The following is a 21,948-nucleotide window of genomic DNA, read 5'->3' on the forward strand; positions in this document are numbered from 1 at the left end:
GCCGCTGCCGCCGCTGCCGCCGCCGCCCGGGGGCGGCGGGAGCCCTGGGCGGTGCCGGGCGGGATCAGGACCAGGCTGGTTTCGGATCCCGCGTGAGGTATGCAGCGTACCCACCCCCCGGCGAGGGCAGATACAGGGCTGCGGGGGAGATGGAGGCGCTGGGGCAGGGCAGGGCGGCGCGTCCTGCCGCGCGGGAGTGGGGTCCCTCGGCTTCGTCTCCCCTGCGCCCTCCGCTGTCGTCTTCTCTCCCGAGTCCGGGCCCAGCACCGACGCTCCCAGCCCGATGCCCCGGAGCCGCAGACTCGGCCTGTCTGACCTCGTCTCTTCCCCGAGTCCGCTCATTCCGAGCCCCCGGCTCAGGTGACGGCCGGCCCTTCACCTAAGTCAGCGAACTCTGACGGCTGGAGTCACCGTGAGCGCCCCCTCCCGTGCGCCCACATCCAGTTAACCTCGGAGCCCTGTTGAGTTTACCCTCTCAGTGTGGAATCCATCCGCTTCTCTTCATCCCCGACGCCACCCCCGCGCTCCCCTCCGTTCGCCACTTTCGCAGGGACCGTTGCGAGATGCTCGGTACCGAGAAGGCTTCCAGCCTCCACTCTCCAACCTCTTCCCCTTTGCAGCCGGAGGGAGGTTTCTGAATCGCCGACCTGGTCCCGTCACGTCCACTGCCCTCAGGACCATGCCCACAGTCCTTTAGGCTTAAAGGATTTTCCGTTTTGCCCCCTGTACAGATTTTCAGCTTCGCTTGTACTAGTTCTTGTCTCACAGTAATCCCAGGTCTTTAGCTTGAGCAGATCAAACTGTTTCTCACCTGGGAACCATTGTCAGGTTGTTCCCTCTGGAATTCCATATCCCTTCCTTACCCCCAACTTGTTCATGACTCAGCACAAGCATCACGTTCTCCATGAAGTCTTTTCTCTCTGTGCTGGACAAGTGGCGGCTCCTGGGGATCCAGGGCCCCTGGAGCAGCCCTGTGTGGGTTTTGTCTATTGCCGAGGCTGCGTCCACCGTGTAAATGCTCTCTGAGGGCTGAGACCATGTCAGATTCATTCCTGCTCTTGCAGTGCCTGGCCCAGGGTCTTTCAGTAGTGGGTCCTGTGAAAGGTTGTGAGATATCTGAATCAGAATGCTGACTCAGATTTCCCTGGAGCAGAACAGTCCAACAGAACTTCGTGTGGTGATGAAAATGTTCATCTGGCCAGTGGTAGACACTAGTTGAGGAACTGGATTTTAAATTTTAATTTAAAGTTAAATCGCAACATGGCTGCCATGTTTGACAACACAGCTTTAGAGCCTTTCTGAATCCTATCCAGCCTTGCACCCACCTGATCCCTGAATCTGCCTTCTTATGCCCCTCCCCCAGCCTCTTGCGTTTAATCCAAATTGGTCACTCAGTTCAGTAAGTTCTTATTGTGTGTCCCCACTGTCCACTTAAACCCATTAACAGGTGCGCCCCATCCCTTCCATCTCCTATATTGTTTGCTCCAGTGCTATGATTCCAACGACAGTATTTCATCCTTCGTTGTTAAAGTTTGCCTTTTTTCTCTGGTTTGGCAGTTTACTAACCACACCCTAGCTCAGGTAGCACTATTGGGGGGTGGGGCTTTGTAGGCTGCTCCAGTCTGAGTCTCTTCCCTCCCCATCATACAGGTACCACCGTGAAGATGCCAGGGCCAAGACCTCGGAAAGGCCCTCAGGCCAGTGGCCAGGGTGTGGCAGCTGCAAAGCAGGTATGGATATAGCCTCCTTCACTCCCGGGCCAGTCCGAGGGGGGCTCTCTAGACAGTTTGGGCAAACTGGGTCGCCTTTTTGTTTTCCCCATTAGTCCAGAGACTTTGAACAGTTCCTCCTGGAGTTGGCAGAGCTGTTAGAGACCCTCTGACTACCCCCTGCCACCCACATGTGGGAGATGAGGCCTGAACTCTGCTGTATTTCAACCCAGGCATCCTGCTGCCATGGCCATCTCCATATGAGTGATCTGGAGGGCTAAGGAGCCACCAAATTTGGGCTGTTCTGATGGGGTGTCATCACTGTCATGGGTTTCTCATTTAGGGCCATGATTTTGCTTATTTTGTTTGCCAGCCAAGGATGCCAGGGCTTCAGAACTGTGGTCACTGGAAGAGTTTTACTGCTTAGGGACACAGGGCTGTGGCCCAGGTGGGAGACTGAGAGGTCTGTCCTGTAATCTGCTCCGTTTACTTCTTCTGGGCCCAAGTTCTGAAACTTCTTAGTCCATTTTTATTTTAAAAGAGGTGGGAAATAAATAAATAAATAAATAAATAAATAAGTTTATTTATTTATTTATTTTAAAAAGAGGTGGGTAAAGGAGGTTGTGGGATAAAGAGCATAGCCTGAAATCACAAGGCCTTTAAATTCTAGCTCTGGCACTTACATGGCTGCTTCAGTTTCCCCTGAGCGTGGAGATAAAAATAGGGCTACCTTTTCTTAGAGTAGTTAAGAGACAGAAAGTAGAATGGTTGTTGATGGGGTATGGGAGAGGCAAAAGGGGAGTTGTTGAAGATGATGAAAAGAGTTCTGTGGGTGGATGGTGGCGGTGGTAGTACAACAGTGTGAAAGTACTTAATGCCACTGAACTATACACTTAAAAAATGGTTGAGGTGAGGGGTGCCTGGCCGGCTCAGTCAGTAGGGCATGCAACTCTTGATCTTAGGGTCCTGAGTCCCGTATTGGACATAGACCTTACTTTTAAAAAAATGGCTAAGGTGATAATTTTTATGTTACATATGTTTTGGTTTTTTTAAAGATTTTACTTATTCATTTGAGAGAAAGAGTGTGCACACACACAAGCGGGGGAGGGGGATTTGCAGAGGGAGAAGGAGAAGAAGACTCCCCACTGAGCAGGGAGCCTAATGATGCAGGGCTCCATCCCAGGACTCTGAGATTGTGACCTGAGTCCATGACCTGAGCCAAAGGGAGACGCTTAACCAACTGAGCCACCCAGGCACCCCTTGTTTTGCTTTGTTTTAAAGTTTGTTTATTTTTAAGTAATTTCTACACCCAGTGTGGGGCTCAGACTCACGGCCCCAAGATCAAGAGTCACAAACTCTTCCAACTGAGCCAGCCAGATGCCCCTGTTACATGTGTTTTACCACAATTAAAAAAAAAAAAAAAATAGGACCTACGTCTCAGGATTGTGAGAATTAACGAAGATAATCACATAGAATACGGAGTATAGTGCCTGACAGCTGGTGCTCTTATGCCGTGAGTAATAATAATGGCAATGTAGTCTTACTGGGGTCTTCGCAGTCCCTAGGGAGATAATCGTCCCAAAGACTAATGTTGCCGTAGTTTCCCTGTCTGCACATTCGGCCTCATATGTAATGAAGGACCCACTGACCGCCAAAGACTGGCTCTGGCACTGGTCCTCATTGTGTGGTTCCTAAGAACCGTTCTCTGCTCTCAGCTGGGGCTCTTTGTGGAGTTCAGCCCTGAGGACATGCTGCTGGGGATGGAGGAGACTGAAGATGACAGAGACCTGGAGGCTGAACTGCTGGCCCTCACTGGAGAAGCAGGGGCCACAGGCAGGAAGCCAACACCCAAGGGGCAGGGTGAGTTTGCGGCGCTGGACTGGCTCACTGCTGGGACCAGAAGGGTTCAGGCAGGTGGTAGAGTGGGTTCTCTCCTCCTAGCTGGGAGGAGCCAGTTAGATCACCTGGTCCTTCTGATATCCATCCTTCTGCAGCCCTCCCCCCAAGAGGCTGTCTGGCCTTGCTCATACACCTGTGTGATAGGAAGCTCATTCCTTCTCTGACTGTGCCTCTCCCCATTATGGACAGTCAGCAGTCTGATTCTCACACTGACTCATGTCTCCGTCTTCGCACTAGCCAGAGCCCAGTGTAGAGGAAGAGCTCAGCACAGACTGCATTGAGCACATAAGTGTATAGAAATTGTGTTGAATGACTAGTGGAATCTCCCTCCCCAGCCTGGAAGAGGACAGAGACCTGAAGCCTGGGAGGGTCTGAGGGTCTAAACCTTTCTTTGAGCGAGAACCATCCCCCATCCCATGTGCCCCTAAGATGTGGACAATGGGAGGACCTGGGAAGGGCATCACTGGTCTGGGAGACCCATGGCCCTTCTCTCTTCAGTCCAAACCTGCTTTGGAGTTAGATGAGCCTGGGTTTGAATCTTGGCTCTCCCACTTACTAGGATTGCAATGTGAGGAAAATTAACATTGGTATTATTATTATTAGTTCGCTCCTATAAAAAGGGTCTGATATTATCTGTCTTGCAAAATTATTGTGAAGCTTCAGTGGATGTTAAAAAATCTTTACATATGCAAAACAAGTGGTTGGGGGAATGAATGGACGTGTCTGTGAATAACTATGACAACAAAAATGCCAAGAAGGGAGCATTCCCAGGAAGCTTTCCCAGCTGAGGGTCTTTTGAGCTGGGTCATAAAGGAAGAGCAGGAATTTTCCAGGTGGGACTTGGGCTGTGGAAGGGAAGGAGGATTTCTACGTGGGTGTGTCTTGCTGGCACAGTGGATTGAAGATCCTCCTCATGGACCTTTTCTAATTGCCTAAACCTCTGTGACCCTCTTCCCTCAGCCCCCCTGCCTATGGCCCACATCGAGAAGTTGGCTGCCGACTGTATGCGGGATGTGGAGGAGGAAGAGGAGGAGGAAGGGCTGGAGGAGGATGCAGACTTGCTGGTGCGTCTGCTACGCTGGTGTCTGAGGGCTCTGTGATCAAGCCTGTGGAGGAGGCCTTGGGGTTTGTCTCTTTGTGTGTTCTGAGGTTGAGTGAGTGTCTTGCCCTTCTGGGGTCCATTTCCCTAACTACAGTGTGAGACTAGTCTCTTTTGATGTCTGGTCTGAGCTATGCATTCAGGGATTTTCAGATTTGGAGTCTTCACTGTTTTGAAGGCTCTCCTTCGTCAGAATAAAGGAGTGTTTTGGTAAAGAGGACACAGGGATAGGCACAGTGACTGATGCTGGGAAATACTGCTGGGGGAGAGGGTCCTTTATTCTCAGATGCTATCATGGGTATGGCCCTGAGGTTCCCAAGCTCCTGAGACTTGTCTCCCCCCAGACTGAGCTGCAGGAGGTCCTGGGTGCAGATGAGGAGGCTGGGCCCTTGGATGGTGATAAGACAGCTAGCCCAGGTGGCTCTGAAGAGGAGAAGGAACAGGAAAGCATTGAAGCTCCAGGGCAGACAGCTCTACTAACAGCTTCAGTCCCGGCAGCTCAGGTAGGTTCTGGAGGGACCCTGTGTGCCTCCACTGCCCCTTCATGTCTGTGTGTAGCATGCATGTGGCACGGCTTGCGTAGAAAGGCTGCAGTCACCCTTTCCAGGGTCCTCCTCCAGCAGCTGCCCCAAGCAGAGTCAGAGCATGGGAAACTGCTTGGTGGCTGGACAGCCTCAAAGGCCTCTCTGTTCTCCCAGACCACCCCCTACAGCCATTTCCTGGCTGTCTAGGCCTCTGTGTTTTTCTCTGACATGGCCTCTGGCCTCTCCAGTGAGTCTTTGCCTCCCACCTTGAGGCTTTTAGGCTCTTCCTTCTCCTTGAATCCAAAAGCTCCATTTTCTGGGGCAGCTTCCTTGCAGGGAGGGAGCAGCAAGGGCCTAGCTGGCCCTGGAGTGGCCATGCCCTGAACTGAAGTATCTACAGGCTGGAGGGCCTCAGGGGCTGCAGGCTCTACTGGAGGATCGGATCCACAACTACCGGGAGGCTGCAGCCAGTGCCAAGGAGGCAGGTGAAGCAGCCAAAGCCAGGCGCTGTGAGCGTGGCCTGAAGGTGGGTTGGGCCTAGCCAGAGAGCAGGGCTGGGAGGAGCAGGGCTGAAGGCAGTGGGTAAAGCAGCAAGAGGGGCGGCTTCCCCACTAGCCTTGTGAAGGTGAAGGATTCCAGCCCTGTCTTCAAGCAGGGTTCAGGCTGAGATGGCTGGCTGGGCTTCTGGTTCTCTCCCTCAGACTCTGGAGGCGCAGCTGGCTGCTGTGAGGAAAGGCAGGAAGATCAGCGAGGATGAGATTCCACCGCCAGTGGCCTTGGGCAAGAGACAGCCGGCCCCCCGGGAAACAACCGACAGGAGCCCTGAGGCAGATGCCCCAGCTCCCTTCACCATGGAGCCAGGTATCTGGAGACATTCCAAGTCCTGTCCTAGTCTCCAAAGTCAGAACCCATGGCCTGCCTCCCCGTCCTGCCTCGCTGTCCGTTGTCGTCAGTTGCACCTACCCAGAAAGGTCCTCAGGCCAAAGACTTGTAGGCACGGGAACCCAAAGTGTGCACCTTCTTCCTTAACCCTTATGCCCCTTCTGCGGGCTTTTTGTTTCTTAATAGACAAGCCCTCTCAGCCGGAGACAAGCCTCTTAGGCAGCCCTGGCATTTCTGCCCCACCTGATTCAGACCCAGACCCACAGGCCCTCTTGTTGGCTCGACAGAGAGAATACAAATTGGCTGCCCTGAATGCCAAGCGGGCTGGAGATCTCGACCGTGCCCGAGAGCTCATGAGGATTGGGAAGGTATGATGTCTTGACTCAGAAGCCCTGTGTCCAAGCCCTTATTTCACAGATGGGGGCAGTGATCAGCTCAAGGTCATGCATGTAGACTGAGTGTGAATGAGACTGCTCTGAGGGGTTTTTTCAGTGTAGGTGTTCCCTGGCTTTATGCTCACACCTGCTTTTCCTACTCAGAGATTTGGTGCGGTCCTGGAGGCCCTGGAGAAGGGGCAGCCTGTGGACCTGAGTGCCATGCCCCCAGCACCAGAGGGTCAGTATGGGGACAGTGGGGTGGGGCCTGCTCAGGCTGGGATTGGGAAGTTTCAGGGCTGGGACTGGCCAGGCACCTCTGCTTAACACCTCTCCTCTGGGTCCCCAGATCTGAAGCCCCTTCCACATGCTTCCAAGGCTCTCACAGCACCCTCAGTTGTACCCCCAGCAGTGGAGCGAGTACAGCCAGTGATGGCCTCTGACACTCCAGCAGCCCCAGGTAGGATGCGATGGTGTAGTGGGGGCCTGGGGAGAGGCAGCAGAGCTGATGCCATTTCTTTTCTCCTTTAAGTGGTCCCTGCTGAGCCACAGACGGTGCTGGATGCCCTGCAGCAGAGACTGAACAAGTACCGTGAGGCAGGCACGCAGGCGCGGGGCAGTGGGGATGAGCGCAAGGCGAGGATGCACGAGCGCATTGCCAAGGTGGGCCCACAGCTGTACAGCCCCTCGCCTGTGTCAGCCTGTCTCCCTGGGTGGCTGCTCTCTGTTGCTGCAGCTACCCTTGGTCTTTGAGTCTCCATCTGTCTGTCTCTCTTTCTGGACTTCCTGCTGCCTCAGGGGCTCTTTTTCCTTTTGGGGCTGCTTTCAGTCTTCTCCCTGTGTGGAACCTGCAGACTGCTACCCACCCTAAGTCCCTCCCTCCCCTTGCAGCAATATCAAGATGCCATTCGAGCCCACCGGGCAGGACGGAGAGTTGACTTTGCTGAGTTGCCTGTTCCTCCAGGTGAGTGGGGCTTGGCCTAGGGGCTCTATGAGGAGGTCTCTGAGCAAGATAGGGGGAGGGGGAAATGTTTTCTTGTGTATCTGCCTCTGCTCTGTGGGAGCCATCCGGCCCAGCCATGGCCAGGAAGACGCAGCCAAGGCCCACAGCAGCCTAGTGCCTCCCCAGGGCTACCCTACCCTCTGCCAGCTGTCTCTTTCTTCCACAGGATTCCCCCCCATTCCTGGCCTGGAACCCACCGTGGGCACTGAGGAGGATGCAGTGGCAGCTACTTTAGCAGCTGCCCAGAAACTGGCTTCCGTGGAGGATACAGCCCCGGCAGAGGAAAATGAGGATGAGGTTTGGCAGAGGGCCTGAGACTCCAGGGGTTGGTGGGGGGGAAAGTAGCAGATGTGGGGTAAACCCAGACCCTGTTGTTGTCCTTACTAACAAGCCCAGTGAGGTAGGTATGCTTTCTTTTTTACTGAGAAAACTTGGCCAAGTACACCCAGCTAGGAGTTAGCAGAGCTAGATTCAAACCAGTGTCTTAACTCCAGGGCCCAGGTTCAGTGCCCATTACCCTGCTGTTTCCTACTGGGAAGGTTTTGAGGCTGCTTCCAGCTCTGAGATTCTCCAGGGCCCGTGAAGGGAAGCCATTCATTTCAGGTTACACAGCAAGTTAGTGCATCATTAGGAAGAGAGCCCAGGTCTGGGAGCTGCCATAGCCCGGGTGGGGAACAGGTCCCCTGTGACAGCTTCGTGGGCACCTGCAGGATGAGCCCCCAGCCCAGGCCCCAGTGGCCAAGAAGCCAGCAAAGCCTGTGGTACCTTCGTTCCGGGCCCTGCCTGAATCCAAGGCCTCAAGTTCTAAGGAGTCACTGAGTCCCTCTGGTGAGTTGGGGGGAAGAGGGATGGAGGAGTGAAAGCTCTAGTGAGGGACAGGCCTGGCTCTAACCGTTGTCCCTCGTCCTTCAGTGCGGGAGCAGCTGGCATTGCTAGAGGCACGGAAACTGCAGTACCAGCGGGCAGCCCTGCAGGCCAAGCGTGGCCAAGACCTGGAGCAGGCCAAAGCCCACTTGCGGGTGGCCAAATGCCTTGAGGCTCAGATCACGCAGGTACGAGCTGGCCGACATGTGGACCTCTCCAAGGTGAGTCTCACCTCGCTGAGCAGCAGGACTTCTCAGGCAGAGGCGGCATTGGCAGGCTTGACAGGGCTGGGAATGAAGCAGCTGCTTGGTGGGGGCAGGAGGCAGCTGGGATATGGTGACAGCTGGGAAAGAGCTTGTTCCTTATGCCAGTCTACCCCATGGCCCCGAGAGAGGCCAGGGAAGGCCAGGTGGGCTGCCTGTGGTCAGAGATGACAAGATAGGGCAAGGCTAGTGGAAAGCAGAGCATTGCGGCAGCCTGGGATAGAGTGGGAGGCAGTGGGTTCCCATCACTGGAGGTTAGCAGACCCCGGAGAAACATTTAGTTTGGATTCTGCATTTGTTAGGCTCAGTAGAGGAATAATCTGACTCTTGGGGCCCCTGAGGGGCCTTGTGACCTGGGCAGGTGCCTTCACCCTTGACGGATGAGGAGGGTGACTTCATCCTCATTCACCATGAGGACCTGCGACTCTCCCAGAAGGCAGAGGAGGTGTACGCCCAGCTACAAAAAATGCTTCTGGAGCAACATGAGGTCAGTGGACTGCTTGTCTGTCTCCCCTCTCTGTGCCCACAGCCCCTTCAGAGAAAGGCCTGGATTCAAGATCTGGCTCTTCTGCTTACCGTTTGTGACCATGGGTAAAGTCCTTTGAAGACAGGAGGAAGACAGAAGTGCAAAGGGAGACGGACGTGTGTGTGTTTGTGTGTGTGTGTGTGTATCTGTCTGAATTGCTGCCTTTAAGTCTGCTTCTGATGTTTCTGTTAGGGTTTGAGGGAAGAACAGGAGTTTGATAAGTGAATTTTGGGGGAATGGCTGTCTTCAGGAAAGAAAACAGCAAAAACCTAGGCAGAAAAGTGTGATGGAACTTGGGAACAGTGGCCTTGGAGTATGTGTTGGGGGAAGGAGGGGTGAGGCTACAGAAGAAGGTCAGAGCTTTCAGAAGTCAGGTCTCAAATGCCAACCTAGACAGTCCTGCTTTGGGCTCTGGAGTCAGTCTGGGTCCTTATTTTCAGAAGTGTCTGCTGTTCTCCAAGCAGTTCATGCACCAGGGCAATGTGGCTGAGACTACCAGGTAAGTGCCAGGCCTGGTAGGTGTTCCCTGGCTTTATGCTCACACCTGCTTTTCCTACTCAGAGATTTGGTGCGGTCCTGGAGGCCCTGGAGAAGGGGCAGCCTGTGGACCTGAGTGCCATGCCCCCAGCACCAGAGGGTCAGTATGGGGACAGTGGGGTGGGGCCTGCTCAGGCTGGGATTGGGAAGTTTCAGGGCTGGGACTGGCCAGGCACCTCTGCTTAACACCTCTCCTCTGGGTCCCCAGATCTGAAGCCCCTTCCACATGCTTCCAAGGCTCTCACAGCACCCTCAGTTGTACCCCCAGCAGTGGAGCGAGTACAGCCAGTGATGGCCTCTGACACTCCAGCAGCCCCAGGTAGGATGGGATGGTGTAGTGGGGGCCTGGGGAGAGGCAGCAGAGCTGATGCCATTTCTTTTCTCCTTTAAGTGGTCCCTGCTGAGCCACAGACGGTGCTGGATGCCCTGCAGCAGAGACTGAACAAGTACCGTGAGGCAGGCACGCAGGCGCGGGGCAGTGGGGATGAGCGCAAGGCGAGGATGCACGAGCGCATTGCCAAGGTGGGCCCACAGCTGTACAGCCCCTCGCCTGTGTCAGCCTGTCTCCCTGGGTGGCTGCTCTCTGTTGCTGCAGCTACCCTTGGTCTTTGAGTCTCCATCTGTCTGTCTCTCTTTCTGGACTTCCTGCTGCCTCAGGGGCTCTTTTTCCTTTTGGGGCTGCTTTCAGTCTTCTCCCTGTGTGGAACCTGCAGACTGCTACCCACCCTAAGTCCCTCCCTCCCCTTGCAGCAATATCAAGATGCCATTCGAGCCCACCGGGCAGGACGGAGAGTTGACTTTGCTGAGTTGCCTGTTCCTCCAGGTGAGTGGGGCTTGGCCTAGGGGCTCTATGAGGAGGTCTCTGAGCAAGATAGGGGGAGGGGGAAATGTTTTCTTGTGTATCTGCCTCTGCTCTGTGGGAGCCATCCGGCCCAGCCATGGCCAGGAAGACGCAGCCAAGGCCCACAGCAGCCTAGTGCCTCCCCAGGGCTACCCTACCCTCTGCCAGCTGTCTCTTTCTTCCACAGGATTCCCCCCCATTCCTGCCTGGCACCCACCGTGGGCACTGAGGAGGATGCAGTGGCAGCTACTTTAGCAGCTGCCCAGAAACTGGCTTCCGTGGAGGATACAGCCCCGGCAGAGGAAAATGAGGATGAGGTTTGGCAGAGGGCCTGAGACTCCAGGGGTTGGTGGGGGGGAAAGTAGCAGATGTGGGGTAAACCCAGACCCTGTTGTTGTCCTTACTAACAAGCCCAGTGAGGTAGGTATGCTTTCTTTTTTACTGAGAAAACTTGGCCAAGTACACCCAGCTAGGAGTTAGCAGAGCTAGATTCAAACCAGTGTCTTAACTCCAGGGCCCAGGTTCAGTGCCCATTACCCTGCTGTTTCCTACTGGGAAGGTTTTGAGGCTGCTTCCAGCTCTGAGATTCTCCAGGGCCCGTGAAGGGAAGCCATTCATTTCAGGTTACACAGCAAGTTAGTGCATCATTAGGAAGAGAGCCCAGGTCTGGGAGCTGCCATAGCCCGGGTGGGGAACAGGTCCCCTGTGACAGCTTCGTGGGCACCTGCAGGATGAGCCCCCAGCCCAGGCCCCAGTGGCCAAGAAGCCAGCAAAGCCTGTGGTACCTTCGTTCCGGGCCCTGCCTGAATCCAAGGCCTCAAGTTCTAAGGAGTCACTGAGTCCCTCTGGTGAGTTGGGGGGAAGAGGGATGGAGGAGTGAAAGCTCTAGTGAGGGACAGGCCTGGCTCTAACCGTTGTCCCTCGTCCTTCAGTGCGGGAGCAGCTGGCATTGCTAGAGGCACGGAAACTGCAGTACCAGCGGGCAGCCCTGCAGGCCAAGCGTGGCCAAGACCTGGAGCAGGCCAAAGCCCACTTGCGGGTGGCCAAATGCCTTGAGGCTCAGATCACGCAGGTACGAGCTGGCCGACATGTGGACCTCTCCAAGGTGAGTCTCACCTCGCTGAGCAGCAGGACTTCTCAGGCAGAGGCGGCATTGGCAGGCTTGACAGGGCTGGGAATGAAGCAGCTGCTTGGTGGGGGCAGGAGGCAGCTGGGATATGGTGACAGCTGGGAAAGAGCTTGTTCCTTATGCCAGTCTACCCCATGGCCCCGAGAGAGGCCAGGGAAGGCCAGGTGGGCTGCCTGTGGTCAGAGATGACAAGATAGGGCAAGGCTAGTGGAAAGCAGAGCATTGCGGCAGCCTGGGATAGAGTGGGAGGCAGTGGGTTCCCATCACTGGAGGTTAGCAGACCCCGGAGAAACATTTAGTTTGGATTCTGCATTTGTTAGGCTCAGTAGAGGAATAATCTGACTCTTGGGGCCCCTGAGGGGCCTTGTGACCTGGGCAGGTGCCTTCACCCTTGACGGATGAGGAGGGTGACTTCATCCTCATTCACCATGAGGACCTGCGACTCTCCCAGAAGGCAGAGGAGGTGTACGCCCAGCTACAAAAAATGCTTCTGGAGCAACATGAGGTCAGTGGACTGCTTGTCTGTCTCCCCTCTCTGTGCCCACAGCCCCTTCAGAGAAAGGCCTGGATTCAAGATCTGGCTCTTCTGCTTACCGTTTGTGACCATGGGTAAAGTCCTTTGAAGACAGGAGGAAGACAGAAGTGCAAAGGGAGACGGACGTGTGTGTGTTTGTGTGTGTGTGTGTGTATCTGAATTGCTGCCTTTAAGTCTGCTTCTGATGTTTCTGTTAGGGTTTGAGGGAAGAACAGGAGTTTGATAAGTGAATTTTGGGGGAATGGCTGTCTTCAGGAAAGAAAACAGCAAAAACCTAGGCAGAAAAGTGTGATGGAACTTGGGAACAGTGGCCTTGGAGTATGTGTTGGGGGAAGGAGGGGTGAGGCTACAGAAGAAGGTCAGAGCTTTCAGAAGTCAGGTCTCAAATGCCAACCTAGACAGTCCTGCTTTGGGCTCTGGAGTCAGTCTGGGTCCTTATTTTCAGAAGTGTCTGCTGTTCTCCAAGCAGTTCATGCACCAGGGCAATGTGGCTGAGACTACCAGGTAAGTGCCAGGGCTGGGGCTTACTGGGTGGGCAGGAGAAAACAAGCCCTGCCATGCTCATGTGCCCACCCATCCCCATCAGGTTTGAGAATCTCGCTCAGGACCGTAAGAAGCAGCTTGAGATCCTGCAGCTGGCTCAGGCCCAGGGCCTTGACCCTCCCAGCCATCACTTTGAGTTGAAGACATTCCAGACTGTGAGGTGCCAAAGCCTAAGGGAAACAGTGGCTCCATGCAGGAATAGGGATGGAGACTGGCAACTTAGGCCCTTTTAGTGAGGCTTCCTAGGCTTAGCCCTGCTGTTGGCACTGGGGTTAGGGAGGAATGGGCTATGGTTGCCTGCCTGGGAAAAGCTCAGCTGTGGTGGCTATGGAAGGAACTCTGGACTGGGGGTCACGTAGGGCTGAGGTCTGTGTACCAGCTCTACCACTCTGCCCGGACAAGCTCTGCTTCCCTGGGCCTACACTCCTGACCACCTCCTAGCGAGGCAGGCAGGCAAATAAGCACCGAAGAGGGGACCTTGTCCTACCACTCTCCTTCACTTTGTTCTTTCTCCTTGCTTCTTGGCTATAGGATCTTCTCAGAACTCAACAGCACAGAAATGCATCTGATCATTGTCCGGGGAATGAACCTCCCAGCCCCTTCAGGTAGCCCTAGGGCCTCGTCTCCTCCAGGCTCTTGCCCAGACACTTCACCCCTGGCCAAGAGAGAGGCACTGGCTCTCCCTCCTTATCAAGCACTGGGCTCCTGGTTCCTCCTCCTGACCCTGGATCCCCTTTCTCCTTCACAGGGGTGACTCCTGATGACTTGGATGCTTTTGTGCGATTTGAGTTCCACTACCCTAACTCGGTGAGGTTCAGGTAGAGGTAGGGTTCCCCTGAACCCCATATTCCATTCCAGGACCCTGTGCTCAATTTCTCTGCATTCCCTGGGAGGTCTGGCTACTGGGAAGGTTTGAAGACCTTTGGGTGCATTCCTTACAGGGGGCAGTCATTTCCCGTAGCAGTGAGACTCTTCGTACTGTAGAGCTCTTTTTTCAAGCTGTCCTGACTTCTCCCATCTTACTGCTTTAGGACCAGGCTCAAAAAAGCAAAACAGCTGTGGTGAAGAACACAAACTCTCCAGGTGAGGACCACTTTCTTCTATTCGCTCTGATACGTGTGCAGCACTTTTGTTTTTAGAGTGCTTTCAGGTCTGTTATCTTAGTTGGTTTACTCAGCTTGGGAGGAAGGCACCTGGGGAAATGGAGGCTCAGAGAAGTAGAGTTACTTGCCTAGGGCCCCACAGCAAGGAGGTGGTGGAAATGGGACTTGAATCCAAATTCTTCCCTTTTTGGTAGAATCTGTGTCTAGTAAGAGTACAAAAATTGTGTGAACTTCCAAGGCCAGGACCTAGCTCTACCACCCTCGGGTAGCAGTCACTCTAAATTGCAGGCAGAGAGGTAGGGGAGGCCAGCTGTGAGCCTCGGTTTCCACTTCCTCAGGAGATCCTTGGGAGCCCGAGCCACTTCTTGTCTTCTCCCATTCTTGCAGAATTTGATCAGCTCTTCAAACTAAACATCAACCGAAACCACCGGGGCTTCAGGCGGGTGATCCAAAGCAAAGGAATCAAGTTTGAAATCTTCCACAAAGGGTGAGTTCCTGGTCAGTTACACTGCCAAGGTGGGCTGGGCGGAAGGAGTAGCTTCGGTTGCTGCCCCTGCTGCTGCTCTGTTTTCCTGCAGTGGGCCTAGCTGGCTCATTTCTACCTTCCCTACTCTTCCCGGTCCGACACTCTGCTGATTCTTGGTTCGCCAGATCCTTCTTCAGAAGCGACAAGCTGGTTGGCACAGCCCACCTGAAGCTGGAGCGGCTGGAGAATGAGTGTGAAATCAGAGAGATTGTGGAGGTAGGGTGAGCAAACCAGAGGGCTCGGCAAGTAAGAACTGACATTCATTGAGCATCAGTCCCTATTGTAGGTTTTTGGTGCCCCTTCATCATAAGACATCCAGGAATGTGCTGTAGACTAGGTGCTATTCCCATTCCACAAATGGAGATTGACAGGGTCTGAGAAAATGCCATGGCATCACTGGACGGGAAGCAATGATACTTTCCACAACACTCTGAGTCACCTAAGTTCCCAGGTGGATTAGAGGGCTTTTGAGGGGTCTAATCGTTCCTGTCAACTCAGCATATATGAATTCCTAGGTTTTGTGGGGACAGAGTTGCGGTTGGGGCAGTTGTCTAGCAGCATGACGAAGCTCTGGGCGTAAAGGCAGTTTCAGATTGGCACGGCCCCCCTGCCGCCCCGCAGAATGCAGCTAGTCTGTGTCCAGGAACTGGCTCCAGATCAGGTCCTTAAACCTCTGTGAACTCATTGAATTTCATAGGCGCGGACTCTGAGAGCTCGGACAGGTGAGGAAACTAAGGTCCAGTGAGAAGGGTGTTCCATGAGCACATGTATCGTGCCCCTGGCAGGCCTTGGCCCAGATCCTTGCGGATGCTTTTGTAGGCTGGGGCTTCTCCTACGTGTGCCTGCCCCCACTTCCTGTCTTGGGGGAGATGTTCTTACGCAGGGCCTGCTCTGTATTGGCCCCACTGCAGGCAGGCCACTGCTTTGCGCTCCAGCTGCCCAGGCTCCAGCTGCTGCAGGAGGAGGGAAGCAGTGTAGTGCGTGGAAAGAAACTCTTGGCCTGGGTTCTAGTCCTAGCCTCACCCCACAGTGGCTGTATAACCTTACCATTCACTTTCTGCCCGTCTGTGAAGTATGGGCTTGGGCTTAGTGGTTTTCAGGCTGTAGCTTGAAGCCAGAGCGTTTTTTCCAGGAGTTGCTGTGGGGAAGCCGAGAGGGCAGAGCTCTGGGTTTCTCATCTCCACTTCAAGGCACTGACCCTTATTTGGATTTACATGTTACTTGTAAGACTTAACCTAAAACCACCAAAAAAGCAGGAGTGCAGGGTTGTCATGAAATGGACTCCTGTGTTGACACTGCAGGACAGGTGAGCTCCTTCCTTGCCCAGCCTCAGCCAGGGAGCTGTCTCTTCCCGGCCCCTGCCCTCTCTTAGTTACCATCTCTCTCTGTGGTCTTCACAGGTCCTGGATGGAAGGAAGCCCACTGGGGGCAAGCTGGAGGTGAAGGTGAGGCTGCGGGAGCCTCTGAGTGGCCAGGATGTACAGATGGTCACTGAAAACTGGCTGGTCCTGGAGCCCAGGGGCCTGTAAGGTAAGGTGGGCAGCTGCCTGGGTCCTTCAAGCTCTGCCTTCAGAGATTCTTCCAGTATTCCCTTTCTCTCTGGGGAGAAAACCTAGGATTTTCTCATCTGTATGGACAAGCAAGAGGCAAAACTTGGGTAGGGCTCAGGCTGAGTTTCTGATCAAGAGAACTGGAGATCCCAAGTCTGTCTGCAGGAAATCTTTTCTAAACTCTCTTTGCGCATTCACTGCGGTTTAGACCTACCACATATGCTTTGTGCCCTCGTGCAGGAGACGGTCGGTATCGGGAGAGGAAACAGGCCAGCGACTGTGTGCAGGAGCATACTCTTCCCAGCTTTGCTGGCTACGGAAGCCCTGGTACATGAGGAAGATGCTGCTACACGAGCACCAAAGATCTGGGAAGGATGTGCGTTACTGACCGCACAGCCCTGGTCTTCCCTGTTGCTGGCCCCTCTCCGGGCCTCCACCAAAGCAGGCTGGATTACAGGAGTCCCCTCCCCCTTCCTCTGCCTCCCTCTCCCGCTGGGCGGAGGCAAAGATAGCCTCATTGCTCTGTGTCATGGAGTCTTCCAGCCCCTTAACCCTTGTGTAGCAACTGTGTGTAGCTTACCCCAGCCCCCAGTTGCAACATTTCTGGATGTGCCTTTAAAAGATCTAATAACTAAGGGATGGGAGAACTTGAGGGTGATCGGAACCCCCCCACACACTTAGGGTGGGGGCAGGGTTCCGTGACTCCACCGGGACAGTGGCAGCCTATCCCATACAACTCCCGTTTACCCCAGCTGTGCCTGTGCCTTGGGTCCTGACTGCTGCTGCACTAGCCTCCCTGCTTCCCAAAGCTCAGTGGAGGAGGGAGATTACATTCAGGAATGTGTGCTGGGAAGTAAGGGCAAGGTTGTATCTGGGTTTGGTCCATGCACCTAAGACTAAACGACTGTTAACTGGAAGAAAAAAAATATATATATATATAATTTTATGTAGCCGTTTTTATTTGAAAAACTAGATCTAATTCATTATAGGGGTTTTACACTCTATATGCAGAGTAACTATCAAAGTCCTAAATAAAAGCACTGTTCCCTATCTCTTTTAAAAGCCAGAGTGGCAATAACATTTGTTAATTGTGACAGAAACTGCTGCAATGGTTTCCTCTTTTGAGAAGGGGCAAGCGGAAGCCTTATGTCTTCTGCTGATCACCTAGAGAAATCCCTTAGTTCCTTCCCAAGAAATTCTCCTCTGGATTTTTCTGAATGGATGGAGACAATGGAGGGATTTGTAGTTATAACAGATTTAGATTTAATATTCAAAACTGCAATATTCTACATTTCTTAGAAATAAACTTTAACATTTTTTTTTCTTTGAAGCAATTAGGTTCAACAAAGCATTCCTTAAGATTTTTTAAAGGCTACGAGTGAAGCAAATACATTCAGCTTACTGGTCACTATAGTACGGCATAAGCACAGCTCAGGGATTGAGCTTTTTTGTGTCTTTCCAGGATAGGGCTGGACCGTGCTTCCTGCCCTTAAGAGCAGAGCTGTTCATGGGTAACAGAACAGGAATGACAAATGACTTCTTTTCTAAAAGTTGTCAGGCCTTTAAGTCTTACTTATCTATCAGTGAACTACCAAAATTTCCACAGATGTGAGAGCTAAAACTTAATTGCAGTCATATCTGTGTGTCAAACAAGCAGTAATCTAGAATGCAAAGGAGGGTTTGTTATTAGTCTTTATAAGGCGGCCTAGAGCAAAAACGGTGGTCAGGAGGGTTCCTGCCCTAAAGTGTTTGCACCCCACCCCATGCTTACTAAGGGCCGGATAGACATCTGCGATGATCCTCAGAGGTTCCAACCAGACTTAGGAGTTTTTAAACTCAGACCTCTGCTGGAAATGCCCTATTCCAATCTAATAGTTTTCTGTGCCTCAAAGATTTCCCTTCACAACTTGTTCAACTTCAGTCTGTTTTATTACCCTTTGCTTTTGGAAAACAGAACCTCCAGGCTGAGAAAGGCAAGACAAAGCCACCCACTGGACTTGGAAACTGAGATTCTTAAAAGGCCTTTGTTGTGCCAAGGCATACAGGGGTCATGGCTAGTGGGAGGAGCCTGCCCAGCCTCCTTGTCCTAAGATTTGTCCTAATGCAGCAACCAGACAGCAAAGATCTGTGACTCATGGGCAGTTGGGAACAGCTTACAACCCAAATAACTTTACATTTCAGAATTACTTCAGAATTTGTCAACTGAATAAAATACGGGAAAAAAAAAATTTTTTAAAGAAATTTATATTAAAAGGGCAAAATATTTTGTGACTTTAACATCATTTTCCTTTCTTATAGCACGATTGTGAAACCCTCATTGTTACTTGTGAAACCTGCACTGTTACTTCCAAGTTCCTGAGCACGTTTCCTAAATATTTATGGGTAGCTCCAAAAAGATCTTGTTCCTTAAGATAGCACCTTTTAGGATGAAACTGTGGGGCCGAAACTGGTAGAGCCAGCAAGCTTGCACCTGGTCCAGCTCCATCACAGATACTTCCCTCTTAGGGTCTCACCTTCCCAAACTCTAAAATGGACATTATCATTCCTGCTCCACTCCTCAGCCCTTCTGGCCACGTATTCACTCCCTAAAAAAATCTCATTACATTAAAATAGAAACCACTACCACAAACATATTATAGAAACAATGTTCAGCAGATTGCCTGATGACTGAAACACATTAGAATCCTAAATTATTCCCTAGGGACTAATTATGCTAGAAGTTAATTCATCTGGAAATTTTGGGCCCACCAGCATTCAGGAACCACAGTGGATGAGGGAAGATACTAGATGGGAACTTAGGGCAAAATCCCATATTTCTGTAGCCCTGGAAACCAGTAGGCGCTCAGAAAGTGTCGATAAAAATACATGGAGAACACACATTGCCTAACATTTGGTAAGAATTCAATCTTTTTTTTTTTTAATTTAGTAAGTTACCAGGATGGCAATTATTTTCTTCTTTATAAGGATCTCTATGTCTCAATCTTCTAAGTTTATATTCTAGAAATATTTCACTTATTTAGAAATGTGAGGTTTCAGCCCTCCACTTCTATCATTCTTACAATATGCAATATATAGAAACAGATAAAACAAGGGAAAAAAGTAAACCAGCTTTGGTTACTTTATGTTCAACTTCAAAAGATGATTTTACTAAACAAAGGCTCTTTTATACAGTTGAGAACGGACTTGACTATGCACGGCCAGAGCCTGTCCTTAGTAGAATTCAAAAGCTTGCACTGATCCAGAAAACACAGATAAAATTGCAAAATGTACTGAGCATGAAGATAAACTCACAGGAAAATCGAACCACCTCCTGTAGAAGCTCTAAACTTCTAAGATACACGTAGACCATACTGGATGTTATACCCAAAATACATGCCCCCGTTAAGTGTTTCCAGGTTCTGTCCGGTTTGGTGGGTGGTGGTTCCGGCGCTCAGTGCTTACAAGTTGGTGTACTGTGGGCATCTACTTTTTCTTCCCTTAGAAGTTCTGAATCTGTGAGAAAGGTCACAATCACAGGTCTCTACCATCAACAAAGCCTATAGGGAGAGAGACTGTAGAATGTGGATCCCCCTCCCCCACCCCGAAGAGGGATAAACTTGGCTAAGCACACGTACAAGGCCAGGTCTTTGGGCCTCCGTTTGGAAAACCGCTGCTCTGTTGTAGTTCCACAGCCTGTGATTGCCAAGTGCTAAGCCCAACGTTAGCCACTGGGGAGCTCTCACTGTCCCAGAGGCCTGCATTAACTTCTAGCGATTCTTGGGGACTCTCGGAGCTATGCTTTTAGTGCAGATGGACTGACTCCTGCTTGGTCGTGGCTTTGAGAAGATGGCAGTGAAACGGGAGTTGCCCTAGACCAGTATTTTTCAAACTGAGTTGTGAAATCCGTTTGGTCCCTGACTAAAAGAAATTTTTAACAAAAGAGAAAATGATTACATAAACTACATATATCAAGGGTAAACCAAATCCTGGTTTCTAATACCACTCCCACTAAAAGAAACCATGGCTGATTGGAAAGCTGAGCAGGGTAAACAAGATGAGCTGGGAACATGTTCTTAGGCCAGAAAAGGAAGTGTTCAAAAAGAAAATGGTAGGAGCGTATCACAAGGACGCAGGAGCTAGCCTGAAGGGGCTCTGGCTAAAGCTGAGACCATCTGAGCACCAACATAACGAATTAGAGCTACTCAAAGAGTCACCCATAAGTCCACAGTAAAAACTGAATGAACAGGAAAGAAGGAAGGGCTTTTGCTTACAGATGACCAAGTATAACTGCTAAATAATGTGAAGAATGCACAAACGGATTCAAATTACGAGAAAGCACAAGATGACATTTTCTATTAAAAAACAGGGTGGGGAACCTATACTCACCAAAAATACTGATGACATAAAGGTGAGTCAGGGCAGCTACTCACTGAGTCTGATCCTAGGCTGGGAGCTTTCCTGGAGGGAAAATTCTCTGCCGGACATAACTGGACAGAGGCTAGGTTCAAGGATCCTATTAAATTGACTGAAGTTGCAGTTAATTTCTAGCAACTAAACATTATTTAGGAGTATATGCAACTTACTCTCAAATGCCTTAATTTTTTTATGGAGAGAGAGAAAGCTAAAGCAAATGACGCAGAATGTTAGTATGTGAACAGGTGAATCTAGGTAAAGCATACACGGGTATTTTTGTATTTGCGATTTTCCTGGAAGTTTAAATTATTCTCAATAAAATATTCTGTAAATAACTCTAGCGTAGGACTAAAAATGCCTTGAGTGTATTCTGTCAGTTTTCTCAGAAAGGCCCAATTCAATACCTGCCATTCACTCGGGCAGATCCTGAGCAATCCTGAATTCAGCTCTGCTATCCACGTGACCTCATTTACACTGAGATGCCATTCCTTGGACAGAAGAGGTAATCCACTGGGTCTCTGATTCACTTCAGTGAATAATCTGATAAAATGCAAAAAACTAAGTGTGAATTCTACTTGAAGTCACTGTGATGTAAGTAGGACAAAATCAGTGTGGAATTCTTTTTTATATCAATTCTGTACAAAGAGTGCAAGACCAATGCTTCTTTTTTTATTTTCCCTCTGCCCTCCCAACCCCATCCTTGGTGATGGTTGTACCCATTTGAGCATTTCTGAGCACAAGACCATAAGTAAATCTTAAAAGAGAGGAGCGGGATTTTTGTCTTAACAGTAAGGGAAGGGGATTAGCGGCAAGGATAGCATAACTTGCGCAGTAACAGAAGCTGCCCAGATCTTCTTGGTGGACAATGCATAGAAGACTCAGAATTATGGAACATCTGTCCCCCCGACCACCCTTTCCCACCCCTGCCCCCAAACCCCCACTCCCACCCACCCCCCATTTAATAGTGTTAACAAAAGCTTAATCTTCCAGTTCTAAAGTGCAAATGATTTGGGTATGACTGCTGTTGCAACAGGTCTGAACGGAAAAACAATGAAGTCCTCTCTGTCTATGCGATGTTTTCCAGAATATAAAAGATGAGTTCCATGACGATGGGGCCCTCACTGAGCTGGCAGGCCCCTCCATGGATCACTGGCACCAAAGCGCTGTCCAGATCGTTCATGTACTGCGAGGGAAGGGGCTGGCCATTGCTCCCTGCTTGATAGCCAACCTACGGCACAGAGAAGGGGACGACAGGTTACTGGACAGAGAGGGCCAAGGAGGCTGAGCTGGAAAGGAAATGTCCTTGGCCACGGGTTAGACACATAGCCGTGAACACAAGGTTCTCCTTCTCTTCCCTGAACTGTCATTTATTATCATCCTGTCATGTATTCATCCTGACTCTGGCACTTGGTAGCTGTGAGACCTAGGCTAAGACACTTAACCTGTTAAGGCCTTAGTTTCCCAGGAAACGGTGGGGGGTGAGGGGCAGCACAGAGAGGTATGGAACGTCAGAAACAATACCTAAACCTTTGGTTGTGGAAAATAAGATGAGAAATATACTTGGTACAACTCCCTAACAGCAGGAACTGAACATCTGTTCTTCCATCCATCCATCCATCCATCCATCCATCCATCCATCCATCCATCCA

At 51.4% G+C, this 21,948-nt stretch overlaps 1 protein-coding gene across 1 annotated transcript; it reads left to right on the forward strand.

Moving 5' to 3' along the window:
• Nucleotides 1-16,853, forward strand: CC2D1B (coiled-coil and C2 domain containing 1B). Its single transcript, XM_040627310.1, has 25 exons — nucleotides 1-97; nucleotides 1,651-1,730; nucleotides 3,425-3,569; nucleotides 4,569-4,672; nucleotides 5,052-5,210; nucleotides 5,632-5,757; nucleotides 5,933-6,092; nucleotides 6,300-6,481; nucleotides 6,653-6,728; nucleotides 6,837-6,947; nucleotides 7,020-7,150; nucleotides 7,379-7,451; nucleotides 7,657-7,787; nucleotides 8,201-8,318; nucleotides 8,403-8,575; nucleotides 8,979-9,104; nucleotides 9,584-9,642; nucleotides 12,772-12,888; nucleotides 13,260-13,333; nucleotides 13,477-13,535; nucleotides 13,760-13,811; nucleotides 14,219-14,318; nucleotides 14,483-14,573; nucleotides 15,758-15,887; nucleotides 16,148-16,853. Exons 2-24 carry the CDS (start codon nucleotides 1,665-1,667, stop codon nucleotides 15,884-15,886), a joined length of 2,562 nt encoding a protein of 853 aa, XP_040483244.1. The 5' UTR covers nucleotides 1-97; nucleotides 1,651-1,664; the 3' UTR covers nucleotide 15,887; nucleotides 16,148-16,853.
• Nucleotides 16,854-21,948: the final 5,095 nt, after the last annotated feature.

Source organism: Ursus maritimus, unplaced genomic scaffold (genome assembly GCF_017311325.1).
Source record: "Ursus maritimus isolate PB19 unplaced genomic scaffold, ASM1731132v1 scaffold_12, whole genome shotgun sequence".
In the NCBI taxonomy this organism is placed as follows: Eukaryota; Metazoa; Chordata; class Mammalia; order Carnivora; family Ursidae; genus Ursus; species Ursus maritimus.

Coding starts and splice junctions, on each gene's coding strand:
- CC2D1B (XM_040627310.1), top strand. CDS start 1,665: ATGCCAGGGCCAAGACCTCGGAAAGGCCCTCAGGCCAGTGGCCAGGGT. Junction 5,211..5,631: donor CTTCAGTCCCGGCAGCTCAG/GTAGGTTCTGGA, acceptor AAGTATCTACAG/GCTGGAGGGCCTCAGGGGCT. Junction 8,319..8,402: donor GGAGTCACTGAGTCCCTCTG/GTGAGTTGGGGG, acceptor CTCGTCCTTCAG/TGCGGGAGCAGCTGGCATTG.